At 36.8% G+C, this 27,449-nt stretch overlaps 3 protein-coding genes across 12 annotated transcripts in view; 2 read left to right on the forward strand and 1 right to left on the reverse strand.

The window, feature by feature from the left end:
- Positions 1 to 22,502, forward strand: part of stai (stathmin) — an 89,958-nt gene extending 67,456 nt beyond the window's left edge. For 4 of the 8 annotated variants that reach the window (XM_089258115.1, XM_089258112.1, XM_089258113.1 and 1 more), the window contains 5 exons: positions 20,002 to 20,171; positions 20,241 to 20,426; positions 20,483 to 20,629; positions 21,490 to 21,645; positions 21,875 to 22,282. In XM_089258115.1, coding sequence (XP_089114241.1) covers positions 20,002 to 20,171; positions 20,241 to 20,426; positions 20,483 to 20,629; positions 21,490 to 21,645; positions 21,875 to 21,961 — 746 coding nt within the window. In that variant the 3' untranslated portion in view covers positions 21,962 to 22,282. Of the gene's footprint in view, positions 1 to 8,156; positions 8,194 to 15,117; positions 15,584 to 20,001; positions 20,172 to 20,240; positions 20,427 to 20,482; positions 20,630 to 21,489; positions 21,646 to 21,874 lie in introns of those variants that run through there. The other 4 variants (XM_089258116.1, XM_089258110.1, XM_089258111.1 and 1 more) reach the window with 4 other exon arrangements.
- Positions 11,261 to 14,062, forward strand: LOC115565394 (uncharacterized). Of its 3 annotated transcripts, none has more exons than XM_089258013.1 (3): positions 11,261 to 11,475; positions 11,541 to 11,645; positions 11,911 to 14,062. In XM_089258013.1, the coding sequence occupies exon 3, from the start codon at positions 11,913 to 11,915 to the stop codon at positions 13,881 to 13,883; it is 1,971 nt and encodes a 656-aa protein (XP_089114139.1). In that variant the 5' UTR covers positions 11,261 to 11,475; positions 11,541 to 11,645; positions 11,911 to 11,912; the 3' UTR covers positions 13,884 to 14,062. The 3 variants fall into 3 exon arrangements, with proteins under 3 accessions (XP_089114139.1, XP_089114140.1, XP_089114141.1); XM_089258014.1 differs by having other exon boundaries at positions 11,261 to 11,473; positions 11,537 to 11,645; XM_089258015.1 differs by having other exon boundaries at positions 11,261 to 11,469; positions 11,537 to 11,645.
- A 2,237-nt stretch (positions 22,503 to 24,739) lies between the features above and the next one.
- WDR79 (Telomerase Cajal body protein 1 homolog) lies at positions 24,740 to 26,859 on the reverse strand. The gene is given in 5 exon segments (XM_089258107.1): positions 24,740 to 25,439; positions 25,442 to 25,483; positions 25,485 to 25,605; positions 25,873 to 26,707; positions 26,769 to 26,859. Coding segments are annotated over 5 exon segments (1,707 nt in total). The 5' UTR covers positions 26,782 to 26,859; the 3' UTR covers positions 24,740 to 24,743.
- Between the last annotated feature and the right edge of the window lie 590 nt (positions 26,860 to 27,449).

The following is a 27,449-nucleotide window of genomic DNA, read 5'->3' on the forward strand; positions in this document are numbered from 1 at the left end:
CGTTACCACAAAATGTTGTAGTCATTGCAGCTAAGACTGACAATGCCCGACTAAAAATTCTCGGATTAGAATGCTCCAACAACACGAGCAGTCCTCTTACAATTTCTATATAAACATAGGCTTTTTCATTCATTTATTCCGAGCAATTTCTCAATAATTTAATGGACAAATGTGTTACAATTTGCTTTTAGGCAGCTGCAATTCAATTGACTGAAGCTAAACTGTTTAATTATTCAAGGGAATAGTATAGAAAATTAGATGAGAATGATTTGATAAATCCTGAGTGTTTACTCTCCTAATCAACTTAGCACTGCAATACTTGCTTACAAAGATTCAGCGTAGAACAGCAACATATTGATTATCTTATCGATAGTCGTGTTCTACGATATATTTAGTGATGTGTTTTCGTTAAAAGCTTGCATATCCAGGAAGTTCACATTGATTGTTTCAGTTTTACAATTTCCTATAGAAATAAATGAAATTAAAACAAAAAGTTAAAGTTTAAATAAACTTAATTATAAATATATTTTAAAATAAAACTAAATTTAATAATGTTTTATAGATAAACCAGATTATAACAGAATATCAAATAGCAATAAAATAAAAATATATATATATTTTACTAAAAAAAATATATGTGTATACATAATTATTATTATTTTTTTTTTTTTTAATTTTATGATATGCTATAAATTTATGATATTTATTTTTTTGCCTTATAATTTATCATTATTAAGGTTACATAAGAATAAAATAACGACTTTAATTTCATACACTAATCTTTTGACCCTCGTTGATCGCAATTAGATAAGTAAAAAGTAGGAATACATGGAAACATCTCACTAATGATTCCTTAAGCATCTCACAGCCACAACAATTAAAGCCTAATCTTATATTCTAAATGAAAAATTGTGGATTTGATATTTCATTAAAAGGCCAGAATGTTGTTTTAGGTATAAAAGTGAAGTAAAAACGAGAAAATAAAGCTAAAAGCAGCTAATTAGCTATGCAATTGGCAGCAGCCAAAAAGTTGGCAAAAACAGGCCCTAAAAAGAACAAAAGCAAGCGCAAGACAAACAACAACAGCAAACAACAACAAAACAAACGGCGAACACAAACAAACAGACAAATCAAGCCACCCGAGGGACACAATGGAAAAGTGCTTCAAGTGCTAAAAAATAGAGAGGAAGTGTATTATTATTTGCAACAGTTAACAAAAAGCCCGCATGCAGTCACAAAATACAGGGGCGGAACAGTGTCGAAGAGGGAGCGAAGGGTGGGGGGCGCTGAACAGGAGGCATTGTGTATAGAAGTCAGACAACCTGAGTGGACCCGTATTTGAGGGCCAGGCGATTGCCATCTTAATTTGGAGCAGACAAGTTCATCAGGCATTAAAATACCCTGTAAAATGGGGCAAATAACTGAAGAGGTATTACGTTGGCAATTGAGAATAAGCCTAAGAATGGAGCTTAACAATTGAAATGAATGGGTGAAAATTCTTTAAAATATCAAGTATAAGCATTTAATACCCTGTAAACAGGTATTCTATTTTAAGATACCTGTAAATAAGTTCAGATATTTTTGTAGGGCTGAGTAGAGAAACAATGTGATATAGAGATAATCTAAAAAATATTTATATTGCTTTAGATCTCTTCTAAAATTCCAATTTACAGGATATCTAAAGTCCCAATATACTTGCTTCACTTTTTCTACTCGACTTAACTTTAATTGAAATGCAATGCACAAATGCTGGGCGTGTCTGCGCCCAATTTCAGCCATCGAAATAAGCTGCTGACTGCGCACATATGGCGCAAGGCAGCGAAACCCAGGCGAAAGCAACGCAAAGCAAACAAAACAAAGCGAAGGATGTAGAAGGGGCAGAAAAAGAAACTAAAGCACACTTACTGCCGCTTAATGAAGGAAACGGCATAAAAGCAACTGTTCTTAGCTCGCCCCATCAAGAACTCAAGAGAGAGAGAGAGAGAGTGAGAGTGAGAAGGAGGGAGTGAGAGAGGGACAAACACTCGAGGTTTGGCGGGGACTTTTAACCGACGCGTCAAGAATAGAAACCTAATTTTTCAGCAGAATATGACGCCGGTTGGAGATTGAGAAAAAAAAAAGAAACGAAGGGAAATAAAAAACTGTTGCTAATTTAGCGAAAGGTGTGGGAGGAAAAGAGAGACAATGAAGGAGAGAAGCGAGAGTGGGTTAGCAAATGCTGGTAATAAAATGCGTAGGGCGAAAGGCAGCGTTTAATTGAGTATGACTTGATAAGATGTGAGGGCAAATAGCCAAGTTAAGGTTGCTTGAACAGGTAAAAAGGTCGTCTAGGATAAACTGCAGAGTAGGGCTATAAGTTTTGCCTGTTGATTATATAATACCAGCTGTGGTTAGATAAAGAACACCTTGATAATGAACCCGTATGATACTTTTTGGTTTACATCTTTATTTAAGACGTGTTTAAAATCTTCCAGTTTAATCAGATTACCAGACGGTATAATTAGTTACAAGTTTGATAAAAAGAAAGTAAAATAAGGAGAGGAAATAAAAGAGAAAGATTGAGTAAAATAGAAAAGGGAAGAGAAGACAAGAAGACGGCAGAAAAAAAATCGAAAAACGAGCTAACGACAAATTAATATTTAAGATAGAGAAGAACAGAACGGAACGGAAGAGCAGAAGATAGACGAAGAGAAGAGAAGAATGGGAATGCCGATCAGAAAAATGAGGGAATAATTCTTTATCTTAATTTATTAATAAATTGATCTCCTTCCAATAATCCCCGTTGAATAAAATCAGATCAAAACAGATATAAATAATTAGCTAATATTCGAATAACCTCACATAATAATTTGTAATTTCCTTCAACCTTTCCGTCGCCCTAAAAAACAATAAATAATGAAATAAATCTAATGTCTAAAAATTACAAATTAATGTTGATCAGACCCTTGCTTAAACATTTCTAGTCTTTAATCTTCATTTAGCTTGCGTGGGCAAACGCTGCCATGCCCCAATGCCATTTATAGCAACTCGCAGCCATAATCTAGTGGTAAACTGCGGCCCATAATCATATGGCAATCAACATTAGATTAAACAAATTTCGCACTGCCGTTGCTGTGCTTTGCCCTGGCGCTTTTGTTGTTTCTGTTACAATGGCGCCTGATAAGCCGCTCAAACAGTTTATTGACTTATGCTAATGCAAACCAAATGGCCCAGCGCCCAAGCAAGGGCTGACAACAAAAAGCCACAAAAAATCAATAGTGCAGTAGCCTCTGCACAAAACTGTTTTTGATATATGTATGTACTACATACATACATATATACTATATATAGCGCCATATATCTAGACTTTAGTTAGCCGCATTCCCAAGGTGATAAACTGCAGTAGGGTAGCTAGAGAGGCAAAACAACTTGAAACACCCTGTCATTTCAAGCTACCCCTTGGAGGCCATTTCATGTTGAGTCCGCTGACTTTTTCAACCCTTTAACAACGTAAGAAAGGAAACGGTGAAATAAAAAAGTTAGAAACACGTCACGTTACTGCGTCATTTGCAGTTGTTGCAATGCGATACCTGGTCGGCCACCTAATGTGCCGCCACTATATACCTGTTAAGTATATATACATATGTATGTATATGTACATATATGTGCATGTATGTGTGTACGTCTTGCTGTCTGGGCCAAGGCGCCAGGCTTCATTTGGCGACGTCGCGCACAGTTGGCTACGTTGTAGTTTGGGGCTGAGTCTTGGGGCTGGAGCTGGGGCTGTTGCCGGGCAGGCCAAGGAGTCGATTAGCTGCACGTGCAGACAACATTTGCTTATGCAATCGCCCAGAAACTAGACAGAAGAACACGAAAAAAAAACAACTGACAAGTCAAGTGGCGCAGCAAAGGAACATATATATACATATGTATGTATATAGTACACAAAAACTATGTTCTACTGTCTGTTTTAATATTAAAAAAAAAAGCAAGCAAAAATGTTGCTAGCGCACGACTGCATAATACAGGCTCACGCTCTGAATCTCAACTAAAATATTATATATTTTTTATATTTACGGCAATTCTTATTTATCACTATACTCCTTCAACTTGCCTAAAAAATTAAAGAAAAAAAAAATAAGAACAAAAAAATTAATTTATTCATGACTATACTCCTTAGACTTGACAAAAAAATATAAAAAAATAAAATAAAATAAAAATCAATTTAAATCAAAACTTCAAATAAAATACTAATCTAATATAACTTATATATTTAATAAAAAATATTTGTATATTAAGAAGTATAGATTGAATGAAATGAATAAAAATATTAGTGGAATTAAACTAAGTAAATTAAATAAAACTAACTAAAAGTAAATCAAAATATCATAAATTAAAATCTAAATAAAAATATTAACAAATAAAAAAAAACATAAAAAATTCAAACAAATATGGCGTTTTCCCACACTTAATATAATCGATTATTGTAGATCGAAACATCAAATCCTTTTAGCTTTAAGGGTAAAATTAAAATTAAAGTAAAAATCAAAATATCATGAATAAAAATAAAATAAAAATATATGCCTCCAATATAATCAGTCAATTTTCATAGAAACACCAATTAGTTTTAAGGACAGCCAAATGTTTTACCACCTTTTACTTTAAACACACAAATATACTCTTTTTACTTTATATATAAAAAAAATGATGTCAGTTGTTAAAAGACTTGAACATAGAACGCCTGCAGGGGTTGGTATTTATTTATTTATTTACTTTTTTTTTTTTTGCATTCAAATGCGAGCGTTCAACTTGCGACAACCAATGACACAAATGTGTTCCAATTCCAACGTTCCCTTTCGTCAACAAAGTTTGATTTAGCTATTTTCAGCAAAGTTGCCTTGTGATTTTTGGCATTCAAATCACAACGATTCATTAGGCTAAAAAAGCCTTGTTTTTTAATTAAAAAAATAAATAAAAAATTGTATATATACCGACTCTAGTCTTTAAGAAAGTGAAGCTCATAAAACTGCCCCGCAGCTAAATCTTGTCCATGTGTTCGGAATTCCACAAGAACTTTTGCAACTGCGGCTCCATCTCGTGCTGGCGCTTTTCCTTCACTCAGCATCTTGAGCAAGTTTTTCCAACAATAAGTGCTGGATTTTACGCTCTTATTCTTATTACTTTTACTTCTGCGTGCACTTCGTCTGCGTCTGTGTCTGCCAGTCTGCTGCTGCTGCTGCTGCTTCTTCTTCAGCTTCGTCGTCAGCTTTTGGAAGCTGTCGCTCTGTCTGGTCTCTCTCTTATCATGGACGTTGCATTCTTCGAAGCGTGTTACATTGCGTAAAAGTTGTGCCTCGCTATCTGGCAGGAGGCGGCTTGCTTATGCAAAATGTTGGCCAGCAGCGGCAATAAAGTTTACCCAAAACATCTGCGTCAACTACAGTTCAACTTCCATATAATGAATTCCGATAGCAAAGCCCAAATTTTCACACAAATGCGATTAACGAAGTTGTTTTTTTTTTTTTTTTTTTTGCGCAAAAGTTTCATTTTGCTGTTAAGAAATAAAAATGGGTGAATTCTTAGCCATTTTACTTGGGTATTACAGGAGTTGTTGTTCACGAAGTGCGACTTCTAGTTTAGTAGAGGAATATTTAGAGCTTAATGGCTTAATTACAAAAAGTTTTAGTAGTTTAATTAGAACAATGGGTTTCTCTTAAGGAATTTCGAATGAAGTTGAGATAGAAATTTTGCTGCATTCACATAATTTAATTGTAACTGAAGAATGACTGAGCTCTGCATAGATTACTGAGTATCTCTTAGTTGGTCAGAATCACTCTTACTTCATATATAAACTCTCATCTTTCCTTGTAGCCCTTGCCCACTTCAATTACCACTTAAGATTGCCAGCATCTGCATCTCCTTGATTCCTTAAGATTTATAGTGTTTCAATATATTTTTTAAGCTTTTTCTCCTGCTGCATTTTATCAAGATTTTTTTAACTAATTGTTTTTCTCTCTCTCTCTCTCTATTTTTCTCTTTGCAGGTAAGTCCTGAAATTCGTTTGCAAAAGCAGAACGCAAGTAAACACACACAACTCGGGAAAAGCACTCAATGATTCATCAGCGTGCAACGTCTCAGACTCATAAAGCCGCTCAACAGCAGTAAAATCCATTAAAACAACAACAAACAGCAGCAGCTGCTGTTGTCGCTTCTGTTGTTGTTGTTGTTGTTGTTGCTGTTGCTGCTGCCTTTTTGTCGCCTTGTCGTATGCAATGCCTGCCTCTACTTTCTTCTTCTTCTTCATTCTTGTGCCTCCTCCATTTGGCCAACAGCTTTTAGTGCTGTTTACCAACATTTTTTGTTGGCCAGCGACAGGCTCAACTCAGCTCTGCCTCTCGCCCTCGCCCCTCTGCCCTCGCTCGGCCAACGTGTCGTATGTGTGATGTTGCCTTGCAGTAGAGCGCTGACTCTTTTGCTGCGGGCAATCAATGCCAAAAGTGGCTGCTGGGCATACAGAACAACTAGAAGGCACGTACTCGGGCCTCGGGGCTTACAGTAGAGGCAGCATGGAGCATACGCGTTGGCTTTCGGCTATGTATGGGGGCGGGTCGCTATTTGTGGCTCGTCGGGGCGTGGCATTTGAAAATGGAATGCACAGCTTATACGTCCTTCTTTCTGGTTTTTTCTTCAGTTCTGGGGCGGCTTTAGTTGGGTTTGTTGAGCGAGTAAATCGATGTAATGCCATGTTGAAGCTGGTGCTCTAAGCGAAACAATACGAGATATCGAACAGTTGAAGTACGAATGTAGATCAGCAGTGAAACTTTCAGGCCTATGTGATTCAGTCTTATCTCAAATTTACTTTAATATCTTCAATTATAAATTTTCAAATTGAGCTTCAGAAGTTGAAATTAGGAATTTGAGGTAAAGAAAGAGAGATTGCAGTCAGAATTTTCTCTTATTAAATTCACAATTTATAGATATTATTTTTAGATATAGGCAATATAATGTATTTTATTTAAAAAATTATATTTTAATATAGATATGGGATAGTTAACTTGATCAAAAAACTTCATTAATGATGTTTAAGTAGGTTTAGTGTATAGATAGTGGATATAATTTGTATATATAGCTGAAGCAAATGGCCTAACGGAATATTATAAAGAAATGAGTAATATACTCTTTCGATAAATATGGTAAGTTCTATATTATGGTGCTGTTTCCCTTGAATGTAATATGGACTTTAGCTATTCAATAATGTTTCATTTCAGAGAATTTTATATGCGTTCTTAAGATTTTCTTTATAGACTCAAACACAAATAAATAAATATATTTATCATAAATTTTTTATATAAAAAGATCAGTTAAATTTGAAGGAATATTTTTTATATAATACTTTAAGTAACTTTAGTGAAAAGTTGTTCTTTGAATTCTGTTACAAATTATAGATTGAAATAATTCTGATATATTATAAATATACATATCATAGTATATAAATATATATATACTCTCTGTATATAATATATCAGAATTATTTCGATTTTTCTTAACTAATTTTGTACTTTATAGAAATTATTGTTTGAGTAACGCTGTTTGCCTTGCTCTAGTATTGGACTACACATGTTTACTTATATCCTTATGCATGTGTGTATTCCACTGCTACAGTTTTCACTCAATAAAATGACTGACTCATATCAGCTGCTTAGTTGAGCGTGCTCCATTCGCCGCCCAAGCAATTAGACTGCCCAGACGAATGTCGCCGGCGACTTTTTCTAACAACAACAACAGCAACAACAGCAGCAGCAACAGCAACAACAACAACAGCTGCTGAAGCAACTGCCTTTTGGCAGCTGAAAAACACTATGCGACACGACACGAATTAAAAGCTACACAGGCACAGACAGTCCATAACTGTATATGTGTGTCCTGGCTAACATTAGTTGCCGCTCTACAATTTTTTTTTTTTTTTGTTTTTTATTGTCGCTTGCCTTTGGGCCACATCAGAGTTGCTCTTGTTGCGGCCAGCCAGACATTCCGCCAGTTCAGTTCGTTAGCGAATTTCTAAGCGTCAACAGCGTCGCGAAAAAAAATAAGAAAATAAAAATCGAAATTCGAATTTGAAATTGTGTAACAAATTTCCGTAGTAATATAACAAAGTTCAGAGTTTAGCAAGCGGGAATATAGCCCTAATCAATATGGTTGCCATCAATGCGAATTGTGAGTAGACAAAAATTTAAATATGAATTTATATACATACATACAATATGTATATGTATTGTGTAATAGCTGTTTCCTTTTAAGCCAAGTTAATACTTAATTGTGCACAATTTGTCACTTTCAAGCTGGGTTGCCTGCCGGCTTCTTGATGGTTGTTGGCAACCCTGGACAGTACCCAAAAATGGTTTTTAATTCAATTTGTAGCGAGCTGAAAGTTGTGCAAATTATTTGATAATTGACAATGCATATGGGTAGGTAGGCAGTGCCACGCCCCAGTTGCTGGTGTTGGCACGCCTCCCACGCCACCCGCTCGCTGGCGACGGCAGCTGAACACAGTGGCACAAACTAATGAAATTAAATGCAAATTAAAATGCTTTTATGAATATTAAGCAGAGACTCGGGAATATTTTGCATGTATGTACATATATGTAGGTGTACATGCATATATTTTTCACACTTAGTTCTCCTTTGTCTGCGCAGCCTTTGGCAACTTTTTGCTAAGGAATAATTATTGCAATATGCTGAAGATTTTTTGCTGACAATGAAAAATATTTTCATTTTTTTCTTCCTTTTCATTTTAATTTTGTAATTTATTTTATGGAAAAACTCATTTTCATGCAGTGCAGCGCTATAAAAAAGTAATGTAAATACATTTGCGCTGATGTTAAAAAATTACTTAAAAATTATTTTAAAATTAAATTGATATTTATTTAAAAAGTTTTCTGGAATTTTTGCATTTGGCAATTGTTTCATAACTTTGAGCCAGATTTATGTTGCTTTTAAGCTAATTGGCTCTGTGTTGGTGCATTTAGAGTAGAAGAGTAGGGAAATGTGTAATTGGATGAAAAATGTTGTGATAAAGTTAACATAGATATAACATGAACATACTCTGGAATTACAGCTGCAAAAAAGTAAAGGAAATCAAAAATTCAATTAAAGGTTTGTTAAATATTTAATTCTAAAACATTATTGGAATTTAAATAAAGAGTATATTTTTAGGCAAAAGATTCGACATACATATGTATAAATATAAATGTACTTAAAAAGTCTCTAGATATGCTTTTGGCTTGCTTAGAAAGTGCTAAGCCTTTGCCTTCAACTAAGCCATTTTGTCAACTTTTTTTGGCTTGTTGTAATCAAGTATTTCTGCACATGACTTAATTTGCGTATGTGTATGTATGTGTGCTGTAGCCTTTTATTTATTTTTGGCAAAGGCTGAGAGAGTTGGCTCTCTAGAGCAAGCCAAACTCCACATGGCCCATTTAGCTGGAGTCTGACAAATTGGTTTGGCTGTCATAAGCAGATTTTTTTTTGGTAAAATGTTGACGCCTGAGGTCAGATGTACATACATATATATATACATATACATATATATGTATGTATACATATATACATATTTAATTAAGGTAAATCATGTCATCAACAGCGCCAAATGATTTCAATTAAAAACATTTTGCAAATTTATGGAACATTTTCTAAGCTGCATTTAGCACGAAATTGTTATTTGTTTGTTTGTTGTTCTTGTACTCCTTCCTCCTTCCTTTACCAGCACACTTTTTAATTAAAAGCGTGAAATGTCAACAGCTCTTTTTCAACAGGCACACACATGTGTAGAAATACGTGTGTATGTGTGAAATGCAAGTTGGCAAAACTCTCGAGAGAGAAAAAGGCGAAATTATTTTCATTGAGGTCAACCGGCTGCCTCAATGTGGAGAGCTGCATTTCACGCTGCTTTAAATTTCTATAATGATGCTTATTATGTTAATGAGAGTTTTTAGTTTTTTCCTTGTATTTTTTTTTCCCCCCTAAAGGCCAACTCTGTTGGCACATAATCGCATGACTGGTGATCCACATGCTCCTACACAAAGATCCCTGAGGCCATAGATATTAAATTCACACAAAACTCATTTTTTGGGGCTTATTAAAAGTTATTTTTTATTACCTGTGATAAATGAGTTTTTAATGAAGAGCTGAATGTGAAAATATGTACAGGCGTTAATAAAAGCGAGGGAAAACTAGAGAGAAATAGCGAGAGAGAGAGAGAAAGAGAGAGGGGAGAGAATTTTGACAAAACTAAAAACCTATTCTTAAATAATTATTATATTTAATTTCTAAGCTAAACTATTTGTTACAAAAGTTTAAAGACTGTCTCTATATACATACATATGTATCTCCATATCTATATCTATGCATATCCATATTCATAAGGCTTTCAATTCAGCAATTCAGTTTTCCTTAAGCATCTCTCTCCATATTGTGCTACCCATGGAACTTCTCTACTCGTTTGGGTAAACAATCATACATAAACAGATTGTCAGGGGAAAAAAGTATACATATACATATATATTTTATGAAGAAAATGCATATGCATATGTATGTGTATAGAGCGATTCTTAGACATGAAATTCTACGCCTTCACTTAACATGATTTGGGCTCAAATTCGAGCGATTGTCTGTATACAAATGTGCCGCCTATCTATTACATAAACTGTTGGTATTAAATATAAATATAAATAGTTTTTATATATAACATAACTGACCCACATATCTCCGCTTACGCTCAACTGAGGCTCTAGCTGGCAATAACTCCTCTCGGTCATTATTACTAATGAGTAAATCTCAACCCATCATCATCATCATATAATGATCATATTTAATAATACATATTTTCTTGATAATACACTATTCGGGTATGTGGTGTCTATTTAAGTTAAACTCATTAAACAAAGTCTAATAAATATTCTACTAAAATAAATGTTTATATTACAAAAATATTTTTTACTAATATTAAAGATTTAGAGTGATATACATATGTACATATCTAAACAACAAAAATCATATATTCTATATACTTTTATTGTTCTGGTATCATAATAATAATATTATAATATTAATATTACAATAATATTATGGGCCTTAACTCTATTTAAATGACATTGTGCAAGAACTCAGCTTGCATAGGAAACTATTCGAGATTACTCAATTTTCGATTGACTGATTTATCGATTTATACGTAAGTAATTCGATTTTGCTCAGTAGGCTTTGCGCCACAAATAATTTGGTAATCCAAAATAAATATAGTGAATATCATTTCCAAGTTTTTCATAGACTCGAGATCACTTCAAAATATAAATAAAAGAAAATACAAATTTCAAATAAAAGACAAATAATAATTTCAAATAAAATACAAATATTGTTGCACACAAAAAGCAGAGAAACGAACGAAGTTGGCAGCGCTGCAAAAGGCGATTGTGGAACGTGTGGAACGCAAGTTGCGTGGGTGTGTGTTTGTGTGCGTGAAAGGCAACGAGCGGTTACTCTTGTCATTTACTTTATTTTTTAGCGAGCTGCAAGATAAATTCTGAAAGTGAAAAACAGTTGAGAGCAGTTGAAGAAAACAAGCGAAAACTGAAATTTTCCTTGATTCTATTCATAAAAAGTGCAAAACGAAAGTAAGTAAAAGAAAAACAATTAATGAAAAAGCTAAGCACAATAATTTCTATGAGAACAGCTAGAAATTTATTTATGCAATTGGAGTGTGAGTACAACAAAGAATTAAATGTGTATACATACATATATATGTATATATACATACATATGTATATTTATATTGTATATATGCATGTCTACATTTGATATACACAACTTCAATTGCCGCTAGCTTTTCAGTTAGAGACACAACGCCACGAAGGCTAATCGCACTTGTTTACCTTTAAGCCATGGTTCCAACGTCCGCCCAGCCGCCGGAGCGTCATTTCGGCTACATTTGCTCCAAGTGCCAGGCCGCTTCCTTTGCCGGACGTCGCTATGCCTGCTGGATGTGCATTGGCTATCAGATCTGTGGCAACTGCTACGACTCGGACCAGCTGCCCGAGGCGCCGGAGCACAAGTACTTCCATCCCTTGGAGGTGCACTACACACGCGCCGAGTACGAGCTCTACTTTGCTGGCGAGCCCTACTCGGAGACGACTGTGCCGCAGAGCTACAAGTGTGCGCTGTGCAATCAGCTGGGCTTCTCGACCTTGCAGCTCTACAAGCATCTGTCGGATGCGCATCGCGGCCACAAGGATTTCGATGAATATTTCAGCATACTCTACACCAGGCATACGGCGGATGCAGCCGCCGCCACGGTGCGTTTGACTGAGAATGTCGAAAGTGTGCCGGCAAATGGTACGACTTTTGTTGCTGTTGCTGGTGCTGCGTCTGGTTCAGGTTCAGGTTCTGGTTCTGGCTCTGGCTCCAATTCGGGATCGATTGCGCATGCAGTCATTGCCCCCACATCGGCCCATCCCCGGCAGCGCGCCATCATCCCCGTGCAGCGCCCAATGATGCCTGTGGCCGCGCAGCGCAACGTCAACGATTCGGCGGTCAGTTTCCGTGAGGCTGTGCGCATGACCCAGGCCCGGCGCGCCGCTCTCCTGGAGCAGCAGGCCTTGAACGTGCTCGAGGAGCTGAGCTTTAGCAACAATAACAATCCCCGTTACTATGCGACCAATCAGTGTCTGACACTCTCGGTGCGAGCGGGCGAGGAGCAAGGACCGCATCTGCAGCAATTGCTGCATCAGCAGCTGAGTCAACTCCAGCAGCTGCCGTCGGCGTCGCAGGCTCCTGCGTCGGCACGTTCGGAGGGCATCCTTCTGGATGCTCGCACCATGCGTAATCCGAAAGTGACGCGCTTGCGCAACTTGCCGGCGACCATGCGCCTGGGCACGCTCTTTCCCAAGGTGAGCTCGCAGATGGCGAGGCGCACGGGCGAGAATGATTGGGTCACGTACTGGGCGCACTCGTCCAGTCTGATGGATCCGCAGCAGCAGCAACAGGCCGAGAGGCTGGTGACCAGCTATGCGGACGTCTTGCGCGAAGCACCCGAAGTCGCTGATGGGCGGGACAAGAACAAAGATAAGGACAAGACTAAGAGCAAAGAGAAGAAGGAGAAGGCCGAGAGTTGCGATTCGAATAAGTTTCTATGCGCTCAGTTTATGGGCATGGACAAGCAGAAGGAGGAGTCGCCGTCGCAGCACGATCTGCCACCAGATGAACATCGTATGCACTTCACCGGAGCTCTGCTGTGCTCCATGCTGGCCGAGGAGCAACTGGCGCCAGTTACAATGCCATTGGTAGCTCCCATCTTGACCAAAGCAACACCACCACCAACTGCCCCGGCCGAGGCCCCAAAGGCAACTCTGGAGGAAGCGGACAGCCACGTCGCTGCACCAGTTGGCCACATGGATCGCTTCTATAAGAATCTCGATATGTACAACAAGTGGCTAGCTGATTTCGCCATTAAGAAGCAGGAGAATGACTCGAAGGTCGTCGCTTTGCCGGACATGATCTTGCAGGCAACACACGATCCAGTTGGCATAGACTCGGACATGGATCCCGACACCGATGACCGCGACGAGGAGGATGATGCTGCGAGCGGTGCGGACCAGGAGGTGGCCCAACCGGAGAGCGAGGGCAACGTTGTCACCGTCAATCTCGTCAATGAGCCCCATGATTCTCAGATCGAGATTATCGAAGTGGAAGATGGCGACGGCGAGGTCGAGGGCGATGGCGAGGGAGAAGGCGAAGGGGAAGGTGATGTTGAGGATGAGGAGGAGGAAGATTATGAGGATAATTCGGGCTCGGAGACATCCGAATCGACTATAGCATTGCTGGTAAATGAAATCGATCAGGTCTACGGGTACTAGGAAGAGAATTTGATAATGTGAGGAGAATATAATGAACGGGTAATAGCCCCAATGAAGGATGAGTATATGGAAACAGAATAACAGGGAATGGAGCACAGCAAGAAAAATATATATGCAAATTATAATTTATATACAAAATATGCTACAACTATTTGCATTCAATAAAGCTATTGGCCAAAAAAAAAAAGAATTAATTATTTGGTTTTTAGTTTTTTTATTTTGTTTTAGCTCAGTTATATTGACAAAACTTGCGCACGAATAGAATTCTTGGAAAAACTAACGATTTTTATATTGTGTTATCGGAATTATTGAATTGGTTATTGAATTGTTGCAAATCGATAGATTTGCTTAGAGATTGTCTGTTCCGATTTCTTATGTCAATCTCAAGACCGATTAAAAGCTTACCCACGGCTCCACTTTATTTTTATGTAGGTTCACAAATATACTATAGATGTTTAATTTATATTTATACAGCCTTATAATTTGTATTTCTTCTATCATATCTTAGTAATCGTTACGGAGCACTGTGAATTAAAACTTAGCTCAACATTGTGCAAAAGCTGTTGGATATCTAAATTTGAGTCTACCATATAACCATCATTCAGGAACTGCATCCTTTGTGATAGACTGCTGAAAATTCCTGAATAAATTACAAGAGTAATGATTCCTAATATTATATATATTATAGATTCCTAGTATAAATTTATTTATATATTTGGAAACTTTCAAATTATTTTGTCTGAAGAGCCGAATAAACTGTTCCATTTTTGCATTTCTTCATCGGATTATATGAAAAATAGTATGGCACATGTGATTTAATTCCATATTAGAATTTAACTGAATTTTCATGTTAGTTTTGCATGTCTCTATCATATTTTTTCATGATCCTCATACCTTTTGCCGATACATATTTCTAAAATCCATTTGAATATTCTGATTGTTTCGAAATTGTGTTTCATTTTCTTATTCTCCAAAGTTTGTTTTCTGTAAAGTGTTGCCCTCTCTTCTACTTCCGTTATCCCCATTTCAAAATCAAGTTGGCAGCGCTGAGAGTGTGAATGAATGTTTCATTTTTGACACCAAGCAAGTGCTCATTCTTCACTTTATTCGTACAGCTTGAAGAGCGTAAACGTAAAATTACAAACAAAAAATAAAAAAAAGTTTTCATATATCAAAAACTAAACAAAAGACGAGAAAAAAAGTATTTATACATTGTGGAAGTCAACAGTTTGCGATCTTCCACGTTTACTTTCGATTATTGCGTACCATTTGCCTTTGATATTGACTCTAATTGACTGTCGCGATGTCGTCTCTGTCCGATGCCACCAAGGTGCACGTTGCCAAGTGCCTGAGCTGCCCGGCTCAGGGCAACCTGGGCCGGCGCTACGAGTGCATCGTTTGTGGCGACTCGGTGACCTATTGCGGCGACTGCTATGAGCAGGGCAAGAATGCGCCCAGCGAGAAGCACAAGTACTATCATCCCATGAAGGCTATCTATAATCGCGATTTCTTTGAGCTCTATTTCCTCGGCGAGGAGATGGTCAATGGCGAGGCTCCGCAGAGCTACAAGTGCGCCTTCTGCGATGAGCTGGGCTTCACGGCCGAGGAGCTGCAGCTGCACGTGGTCGAGAAGCATAGCGGACACGGCGATGCGCCCAAGCTGCTGGACATTTTGGTGCAAATGAATGAGCAGAAGAAATGTGAGTATGCGGCGGGGCTAACGGGAGGGGGTAGGCAGCCAGCGTCAGCTCCTGATTCAGCTGCCTCGCTCTTACCCTAATTGCTGCGCTCTCGCTATGAGTGTGCCGGAGGGGTAGGAGCGGGGGCTGGTGTGCCAGAGTGGAGCCTAATGGAGCGCGCCGCAAAAGCCACTTTAGCAAATTGCCGGGCCACAACACAACACAGCTGACCAAATGGTCGATGCTGGGCGAGCGCAGGGTAATACGATTTCTGCATGGCTTGTGAGCCACTCTTGAAAGTAGAACGTAGAGTCAGTTCTGCATAGGTTTATGGTCCACTTAGTTAGTTTTGCATAACAACAAATTTGATTTGTATTAATATGTATGCAAAGATTTAAGGAATAGGAACCATTTTTTTTTTATATATAAAGATGGGATGAAATGGGCCTTTTATGCCGATTTAATTTATATTGCAATTTATTTTTTCTTTTGTAATAATTATAATTAGTCACTAGCTTTTTTTTTTTTTTTTTTTTTTTTTGATAATAATAAGAAAACTAATTTAATTTCAGAAATTGAAGAGATGTCTCTAATTTTCGTCCGACCGTTCCGATTGAAGTTTTCCTAGCGAACTTTTATTTTTATGCAAATTTTAATTTACATGAATCATGTATTATTTTTATTCTATAAAATAAATATCTGCATTTAACTGAAAGTAGACTTTTATATTTATATATAGTATTTATTTGTATTATTATATACATTTTTGTATTTTATTTCCCTTTCAATTCTACGCTATAGTCAGCATTTCTGCTTATTAGAATATCGCATATACATAGGTGCAAAAACTTTTAGGTTGAACAAATGTATATATCAATAGTCTTCTATAAGGACCAGCTCCTATGACAGGTGCAATAAATAGTTGTGCGCCTTCAAGTAAATTCCAAATTCCAGAGAATGTTTGTTTAAATATGTCATGCTAGGAAAATATGCAACTGAAGCTCTGTAGTCCTGTTAGTTCTGGACTGACGACAAAGCTCTCCCATTTAGTCGCCTCATTTGAGATCCACTGTGGTTGAATTCTACGAGCCGCCAACCACACAATACACGAATATGTGGATATGGTAATATGATAATAGGGAAAAGTATGAATAGTTTTTTTACCCAATATATTATTATTCATAATTCCTTACTTAGTAAAGAAACTTAATTTCAAGAATATTAGGAAGGGGTTGTCGATATCGTCTAATACATACATATATATGAAAGTAAACCATACTGTGATACAGGCATACTATAGAATAGCTTGAAAGTTTCATAGATATGATAGACAAATATATGCATATACATATACATAAACAATGTTAACTTCTCCACTTCTATATTCTAATCCTTCAACCGTTTAGGGTATTGTCTATTCGTCCAGGCTTCCATCCATTTCTGTTCGGTTTTCTCATATCTAAAAAAAAAACGTTTCTCACATTTGCAATTCAAATGCAAATCGTTCCAGCAGCTTGAACTATGAGTGCTTCGCAACCCCATCTATTTGTTCACCTCTCGCACGCACCTAACACGCACTTTGACCTCTTTTCTTGCTCTTAATGTAAACTGAAATCGAAACCGAAGTCGAAATGGAAACTGAAACTGAAACTGAAACTGAAACAGAAACCTGCTGTGATTGACACTTGCTCTCCAATAATGGGAAATCATGTGTCCGCCACAGTTGGACAGATGAGACAATTTGCTCAACACCTAAGCCAGATGCGGTTGGGTAGACTCTCTCTTCTTCCCCTATATATGTGTATTCCCAAAGCTGGCATCTTTTCTGTCTTCTCTTGAATGCCCCAGCTCTGTTTTGATAACAAATTTTCCACTTCATTTGATCTGACTTCAATTTGCTTATTTGTTTGTTTTTAGCTTCATGCATGTGGAAGAGGGGTATATAGGTTTTTTTTTATATATGTCTGGCTCAATATGTATTTAATTGTATTGAATCACTTCCGCGTTCCCTGCATTATATTAATTTTTTTCAAATTAGATTTTATATATCTAATAATTTAAAACATTGGTTTTTGGTTAAAAATATAAAAATTATTATTATTATTATTATTATGATTATTATTTTTTGAATGTTTATTGTTTTTTTATATTCTCTATATTATAATATTCGGCGTTTATATATATATTATTATATATATTGTGATAAATATATATTTATTATATTTATTGTGATAAATATTATTATTTATATATTATTTATTAGGCTACAGTTAATATATATTTTTAAACTGATTCAAATTTAAGCACATTTATTCTACTGTAAACCCAGCGATAGTATTAAAAGCTATAATATTTAATAGTTTTTAATATAAAAGTAAAGTCGGATGAGAACCTTTAATATTATGAATGATTATATATGTATATTGGATCAGCATGGACGAGTATTAGGCAGTTGATTGAGTGCTGCGCGATTGCAATGTTCAAGCTATTGTTGGGGTTGCTTCCTCTCTCTCTCTCTCTCTCTCTCTCTCTCTCTCTCTCTCTCTCTCTCTCTCTCACTCCCTCTCTCTCTCTCTCTCTCTCACTCTCTGTCTCCCTCTCTCCATCTTCCTTGATTTGTTCTCTCAAATTGCGGTTTGTTTTGCGCTTACTTTTGCAATTTTTTTTTTTGCTTTTCGCTTTGAATTCTTATCGCAGATATTTGCCAAAATTTTCGCTGGGGCTGCACAAAGGTTTCAATTTCTTCTATTTATACCACAGAGGGGTTGAAGATTATTTAGATTATTTACGTGTATCGATCGAGCGTACAATTCGTATAACTAAATTTCTGTTTTGAAGAACAGCTTTGTATATTTACATATGTATGTATATAATTCATATGTTATTTTTTGTTACACACATTTTTGCTTTTTCATATGTTCTGGAATTTATTATCAAATCTGTGTACGCATTTTTTTGCCTAGTGTAATTCGAGCAGCGCGATTTTCAGGAACGCTTGTGGCATTTTCCCCGCTCGATGCACAGCTGTGAAATGCTTTTTCCGCTGCATTTATTATCATAATTGTGTGCAAAAATGTTTTTTTATTCTCTTATTCTGTTGACTTTGGGGGCGGCTGTTGTGCCCGTCATATATACTTATACAAATATATATATAGTATATATATACATGATAAATGGGGAATGCAACAGTGGATCGAGTTGCACATTAATCAAAACGCGCTGCAACTAAAAGCCGCAACAGCTGCGGGCACAAGGCCAAAAGATGCAAAGTGGCAAAAGTTAATGTATTGCCATATTTTTAAGGCTCTTTCAGCTGCTGGCTCGAGGCCCAAGCCCAGCCGAGGATTTTGGCTTAAAGTGTGGAATATATGTATGTAGCATTTCGATATATGTATTAATGTTCCTCTTGAGCGGCAATTATATGAGCTTTACTTGTCTGTAGAATTCGTATATTAAATAAGGCTTTTATAAATACCTATTAAAATACTGATTGGTTTCTTAAGAAGCTAAATAGATTTATATTTTATTAAAATACATGTTTTATATATACATATATCTGTAATCAATGTACATAAGCATAACTGAATTTTATGGCTTATAATAATTGAATTTACTTTATTCTCTAAAACTCTACTCAGAAACCTTACCTATTTCCAGTCATTGTAGGGAATAGATTCTGGCTGTCTATGCGAGGTTATTAACACCTGAATACTTGTCTTTATATACTGATTTGATTGTATTTCTCTATATATCTATGCGCCATATGGAGAAAGTTTTTGCTATGTGATTCGACTAATGTAAAATGTTTTCTATATACGTTTATGTATATATAAAGGAAATTTATATTATATTTTATATTGTTAATGCCAGATCCCATTAACAAGAATTGCTCCTCCCGCGCCGTACAATGTTATGCTATTAACAGCACTCTGTTAATAACATAGCCCCAGTTCTCCTACTGGTTCGCCTCTCCTGGTATTGACACTGTTTATAAGCGACACAGCCTTCTTCCCAAGAATAAAGACGAGGAAATTACAAGCCGGTCTTTGTACTTATTGTTGACGTCACCACTCCAACATATATTTATATTATATAAATTCTTTAATTTTAAGAGAAGTGAATATAATCAATTTAAGGAGTTTTACACTTATTTATAATAATTAATTAATCTACCCACATTGAATGTTGTGCAGCAACCCTAAGCAATAGTTTGCAAAAAAGAAAATAAAAGGAAAGGGAAGACTGACGTCATATTGAGTGCAGCTTAAGGGTGACTTTTACAGATTACCCTAAACTATATAGTATATATAATAGTATATAGTGTACTTTTGTATATATAATAATGGCAAATGCGCCCCCTTTTTCTGTCCTTTGCACAAATGCACAAATATTGAATTACTGACCAAAGTGTGGGGAATCCCGGTTTCTGTTTCTTGCAGCCACTGAGATACGCTGCCAGGAGAAGTCGCGCGGCGGCCTTAGCTATGAGGTCATCCTGGCCGAGCCGGCACCCAATGTGGCTGTGCCCAAGCGACCCGTTACACCGGGCAAGAATGTCAGCGTCGAGGAGATTGAGCAGAAGCTAAAGGCAGCCGAGGAGCGTCGCATTGTGAGTAGAGAGAAAGAGAGGGAGATAGTGGAAGAAAATATCAATTGATATAATTTCAATATTCTGCAGTCCTTGGAGGCACGCAAGATGGCCGAGATCTCCATTAAGCTGGCCAAGGTGGAGGAAGCTACACGCAAAAAGGATGAGATCACCAACGAGTTCATCACTCAGACCAAGGAGCAGCTGGAGACCAAGATGGAGACTCACGTGGAGAAGCGCGAGGCCATCATCAGCGACATGAAGGAGAAACTAAAGGTGATCTCAATATGATATAAGGCAAACACGTTATAATAGAGCTTTTATCCATATAGATTCATGCTCAGGAGATTGAGAAGACGCGCGAGACTTTGGAGCAGCAAAAGGCCAATGAGCAGAAGGCCATTGAGGAGAAGTTGAAGACAGCTCAGGCTTTGCGCGATGAGAACATCAAGAAGATGTTGAATCGTCTCAAGGAGCACGTAAGTTGCTTTATTATCTAAGTAAGGTATAAATGTATTAGCTTGGCTTGGCTTGGTGTTCTTTCTTTAATTGTTTTGTATTGCTTTTATCGCTTAGAATCGTTTGTAAATGATTTGTTATGGACTAACATAATATAACATAATATATAAAATAATTTTAATTATATATATTAGAATTAATTATATAATAGAAAAATAAAATAGTGCTAATTTAATAAATTTATAATTTGCATTAAATAGATAATTTATTTTTTATTGTAGATTAATTTTATAATTTTGATTTCGTATCAAACAGTTTTTTAGTTTCTCTTAGTCTATTTTTTAAATTATAAATAACAATTTTCATATTAAATATTAGTAAACTTATGTAACTTATAAATGGATAACAATTATTCAACTGGAAATGAAAGTACTTCAACAAATAAAATGCCAAAGGTATATACATATGTATTTCAATGTTTGTCGGGTACTATGTATTGCGATATAAAATTGGATCTAAGACATTTTTTATATTACATTATATTAGTCTTGTTATAAGCTATTTTATATTTCGTTTAAATTGTCATTAACATTAATGTATTTTTGTTTATTTATTTATTTTTTTGTTGCTTTTTTATTAATTAACAAAAATTGTTTTAATTTAGAATTATGATTAAATTAATTTTTTTTAATCATTATTTTTTTTTTACTAACGCTTTCTTCAGCTGTATCTAAAAAAATAAAATCCTTAAATGTCGTCTGTGCGTAGTAAAAGTGTTTTTGTGAAATTTTACGTTTCCATCCATCGATATAATTTTTGATATTTATTTTTCTTGATTTATTTTTGGAATCTCTCTTTCTCTTTCTCTCTCTCATTTAAGAACACAATCAAAATTGCTGAAATCAAAACGCAGAACAATCAATTGGAAAATCAAAAGCTCGAGGAGAAAGCGCGCATTATCGAAAACAAATTATACACCGCCGAGCAGAATCGCGAAAAGGAGTTGCTCAAAAAAATTGAGAAAGCTCAGAAACTTGTAGGTCTCCCCAACAGCAAAAACACCATTCAATATTACACTACACAGCTATACATATACATATATATATATACCTCTATATAGTATATATATATAATATTGAAATGCTTTTATACGTTTGTATTGTTTGCCTGCCGTTCATTTGTAGCAGTTGCTCACACATTCCTATACCCTGTAATTTGTTTAGAATTCGCTTAATTCATCTTCTTCTTTCGCATGTCTGTTGCAGGAACGTCGCGCTGAGGTAGTGCGTCAGAACAAGGCTCAGACTCAGGATATGGAAGGACAGCAGAGTCCCATCGCCTCGTCGGGTTAAGGCGGCTCGAGGGCAAAGGCTGCTTAAAAGGAAAACTTGCTCTGGCTTGGCCTGGGGCAAGAGAGAGAAAGAGCGTCCCCAACACTCAACATACACATACATAACACACACACACACACATATTTTAGCAAGCAAATCAGAAACTTGCTTCGAAAAAAATTTCAAGTATTATAAAATGAAACAAAAATTTCTAACAAAAAATACATTTTTCGCTGAGCAAAAGGCAGCGCGCAGGTAAAAAATAACAACAACACTCTCAACATTACACTACCCAACAAAAGAGAAGAAAGAAATTGCAAGCTGCAAATTAATAAACAAAAATACATTTAATAAAGCAAATTTACAACAAGAAAAATCATAAACAAAATACAATTACAATAAGAAACAAACATAAACAAAATCATATACTTAAATTATTGTCAAAATACTAAACATAATTGAAATTCATGATTTCTCTTTTAAATTGTAATTGATTTTAAATTGTTTTCAAGTTTGATCTTTAGTTTTGATACAAATAAAACAAAATGTAATTCAAATTAAATGCCATGCTTATAGTGAATATATATACACATTTATATATATACATACATCAAATAATAATATCAAGTGTATTTTCCGACTAATTTGCAGAGCATTTTCCTAAAAAAAAAAACAAAGAATAATTCAAACAATAGAAAATGCCATACGATTTGCCTGTCGTTTTCTCATATGCTTTTGCTTAACAAACAAAAATGCAAAAAAAAAGATAAATATATGATATAATTTAATATTAATTCCTTATTAACAATTATGAGAGTTAAAAAAAAAAACGAAAAAAAAACTAACACCATTTTTTATTTTAATATAAGTTCGCATTTTCTATCTATATATAATGTCAAACAGAAAAATACATAAGAAATGCTTAAATATAAATAATAAAAAAAAAACAATACAAAGTAAAACAAAAAACACAAACTTTTTCGTTTCATTTGACACAAAAAAAAAAAAAAAAAACATTTTAGGCATAACAAAACATGGATATATATATATATAATGAATAAATAAATCTATATATATATATAAATAAATCTATATAGTAACTAAAATATATATATAAAACAAAAACCAAAAAAAAAAAAAAAAAAAAATCAAACGCATATTTTGTCTAACGTCAAGTTATATTTAGAACAAAATCAAGAAATGGTTTAAAAATGCAAATTTATTGGGTTGGGAAATTTTTTCAAGTTGGGAATTGAAAATGTGGGAAATTTCAAATGTATTTGAATGTTTTTTCATTTCTTGGCAAGTTTCGCACTTATTTGCAAGCAAATAAAAACTAAAACAATTAGCTTAAATTTAAATTCACATAATGTTATGTGTCTATAACTATTATACATCAGCTACAATAAACATAAACAAACAAAGAACACGCACAGACCACACAAAGCGACACTCTGAATACTCTTTAACAATGCAAAGATCAATACAATTGATAAAAACGCTTCGATATATACTCAATTTATGATATATACTATATATATACATATATATTAATGTATAATCAACACCAATAACCAACGAAATAAGTAAAAAGCTAAACAAAAACTTCATTTTGTATGAGAGACAAACGCAACAGAAACGTTTTCTCAATCAAATAAATAAATGTTCTCTTAAAGCAGCCTATGCTACATATAAACAAAAACAAAATACACTTTTTTACGTTCCCGCATTACTTTTAAAACATGAAGTTGACTTGATTAATTGAACGATAAGTAAATTCTAATAATGAATGTATAATAAAGAGTGCGTAATTAAAATAAATTGAAATATTTATAATTGGTCAACGCTTTGACTTTGATTTGATTTGAAATTGGCCCGCGTTCTGTTATTGGCAGAGTTCGAGTTTCGTTAACAGTTGCTGATTATTATTTAACAGTTCTGTTAGTCGGACATGTGTCGTTTGTGTTCTGTCGGGTTTTGCTCCCTCGATGTATTTACATAAATACATATAACAAATTATGGCAGGAAATATATCAAATACAAAAATTTACTGCCTCGGTCGAGCACTCGATGTAGAATGATTTAGAGATCCGATTGCATTGTCTACAAATATGAAACTCGAAGAGAAACCAGATTTAACAGAAATTCACAAGCACGAGCAAAGCAACGAGTGAAAAGGTAGGTGCTGAGTTGTGCAGGTCATATGAGTATGAGCAGTGCAGTGCAATGAGTGTAGAGAGACTGCATGCAGTCTGAGTGCGCAGCACTGTTAAAAGACACAGACACTATCACTCAATCGTGAGTGCGCAGGGTAGACAGAACATGCGTGCTGAGTGAGCAGTGAGGGCTGAGCGAACAGTTCAGGCTCATTGAGCAGTGCAGGCTGAGTAAGCAGTGCAGCGAGAGTGAGCAATGCCCGCTGAGTGAGCGCAACATTCTGAGTGGAGAGAGCGTGCATACTGAGTGAGCAGTGCAAACTAAGTAAGGAACGCAGTGTGCTTAAGCAGTGCAGGCTGAACGGACAGCGCAAGCTGAGCGAGCAGTGCAGTGTGTATACGAAACTTAGTGAGTAGCGCAGGTTAAGAAAGCAGCGGCAGTCTGAGTGAACAGCACAAGCCAAGCAGTATTTGTATATAAGCTTGAAAGCCGCATGAAAAGTGAACTTGCGTGACTTAGCAGTCTCTCATGCTGTTATCGCATAACAGAAAGTCTGATCTGACATTGAAGTTGCTTAGTAATAGAACGAATCACACTTTTGCGTAAGTAATTGTTAACAAAAAACTATATTTTAAGTATATATAATTTAATTTTCAGTGCTGGGACCGCACCAGAGCAACAATACGGCATTCTCATAGGAAACCGAAGACTTTGCTTCCAACAGCGTTGAGTCCTGAGAGCCTGCAACAGTTGTATTGTTGTGCACCTCCTGCTGCTGCTTGTCGCCTGCTATGAAATGATACTGGCCAGAACTACTGGCCAGGATGGGCAGGCTGGGATGAAAACCGATGCCATTGCAGCAATCATCATGCAGAGGCAACTGGAGGGCCTCGATTTCCTTGCCATCCGCGAGATTCCACAGATTGAGGTTGCCGTCCGTGTCGCCACTGGCTAGCCAGGATTGCTGCGGACACAGATCGAACTGGATGCGCTGATTGGTGTTGACCTGACGCTGGAATTCATGCATAGGCTGATTATAGTTGCGCATGTCCCACTGTAGCAGCTTTGGGCACTTGCGAGCGCCACTGAACAGCTGCCAGCTGTTGGAGTCGTCTGTGCCGTAGCGCAGTTGGGTGATGCCTGCTGAGTGGCCGCCCAGCGTGAACAGTGGACCCTGCTTGGGGGGACAGCGGAGATCGAAGTGCTGTATGTAGCCCCGCCAGTTGCCGCAGGTCACTGTGTGCGGATACTCCGCATTCTGAGCCATGCACGAGATGGCAAACTTTACAGGGTATTCGTCGTATCTGCGACCCGGTCGACTGGTGTCGAAGATCTTTAATGCAAGCGCTTGTAGCCCGCATATATCTTCTGTCCGTCGTTGGCGAAATTGCAGAGATATGGCAGCCACCACTTCATCAACCTCATCGTAGCCGCTGTAGCTGCAGCGCAAGCGTCCATCAAAGGCATCCCACATGTGTATCGGTTCGTGTTGACGTGTGGCCAGCCAGCTGGAAGAGCAGAGGGTGAACAACAAGTGAAACCATATTAAACGTGAGTAATCAATAGAAATTGAATTTTTTCAAGTTAAGATTTGGATTTCGTTTTGAAATAAGCCCGCGCACTGTTCCTAACAGCGCTTATGTTAAACTAACATTCACTGTTAATAACTGCAGTGTCTTGTAAGCTATAAAAGCACTCACTGCAGTTAGCACTGTTAAGCATTTCTCTCTGTTAAGAGAGAATGCCCTGCATCTATATAAAGTCAGTCTACTCACAAGCAACTCTCCGGCTCTTGGCTGTTCATTAGGGGATACCAGACACAGTCGTAGACGGTGCCGCCTTCGGGTACATGGACAGCCGACTGCATTTTGGACAGGCTGCGCTCTGTGGAGATGTTGCTGGCTTCATACAGATCCAATGGCAGCTCCATAACATGCATGCCGTCCAGGTGGACAGGCACCAGCAGGCATGTGCCATCCGGCGACCAATAGCAACCTTTTGTATAATGCTGTGCCTGCGCGCTCGACGGCCAGCAGCGGCGACCCAGCTCGATGAGCTGCCGCTCGAAGTAAACTGGGGGTGGAGAAACGTTGACATACTGGAGCTGCTCCTTCATTTTCTCTAGCTGCGCCTTCTGCTGCTCCTGCTGCAGCTCATCCGTCTCCATTTGCTGATCGTCTTTGGTTTCAGACTGCTGCAGCTGTGGCTGTTGTTGCTCTTGCTGCTGCAGCTGCTCTTGCTGCTGCTTCTCCTCCTTAATCACCTCCTCCTCTGGCTGCTTCTGCTTCGAGTGCTGGTGCTCATCCATTGTGTCTTCTATGCTTATCACATTCTCACTCTCCTCGTCCTCATCGTCCTCCATCCAGCTGCTCTGCTCCAAAGTTGTGCTGCCGTTCGCCTTACTCACCAGATCCATGGTGCTGTTGGCAGCCCGCGTCTGGCGCAGCAGCAGTTTCCTGCGTTCGGATTCGCTCAGTGAGAAGCTCAGATCGGGAATGGACCCGGTGCTGACTTCGCCGGCAGTTCGGGTCAGTTCCATGCTGCTGTTAAAGCTAACATTGTGATTGAGCAGAGAGGCAGTCTGTTCCATGTTAGACAATGTGCTGCCAGCTGCTGCATATATATAGATGTATTAACTGAGATTAATTTTCGTTTAATTTACAGTTCTTACACGATTCGTCCATGGCGGCTACTTTAACTTGTTTGTTGTATACAAATATCGATATTGTACAAACTATCGTATTGTGCGCATTTAGAGTGAACATATTAACTTATTTTTCAAACCGATTATTTGAAATTATTTCAGCGTGTATCTAATGTCGGGAATAAAAACAAGAGACATTCGATAGTAATTCGTTGTATATTTCATAAATCATTTCTAATTTGTTTATTTTTTTACATTTGAAATGTAAGTCGATTGAATATCTTTGGTATCGATAGCATATTCATCAAGCCAAAATTTTGAGTGCTGCCACTTTTTAGGCTGACCATATACACGTTTATATCATCAGCTGTGCGCGTGTGGTGTAACAGACGCGCCATTAAGTGGTGGAAATTGTTTTTTAAATAAGTTAATCGTGTTGAATATATTGGTCGTTCAATCATATACATGCATACATACATATATATATATATATATATATATATATACATATATATCGGCTGATGCAAATTGCAATTGTCTGCATTCATGAAGTATATACATATATGTTATATCTGTTTTACCCTAGTCTAATTTATTCGCGCTGCCAGATCACTTTCTACTTCATATTCAAGGTAAATTGGTGAATACTCAAAAGCGCATACATACATATACATATGTGCATACACCACACACAATATTCTAACGTTA

Source organism: Drosophila navojoa, chromosome 3, assembly GCF_054131105.1.
Source record: "Drosophila navojoa isolate 15081-1374.11 chromosome 3, UAZ_NAV_1.0, whole genome shotgun sequence".
In the NCBI taxonomy this organism is placed as follows: Eukaryota; Metazoa; Arthropoda; class Insecta; order Diptera; family Drosophilidae; genus Drosophila; species Drosophila navojoa.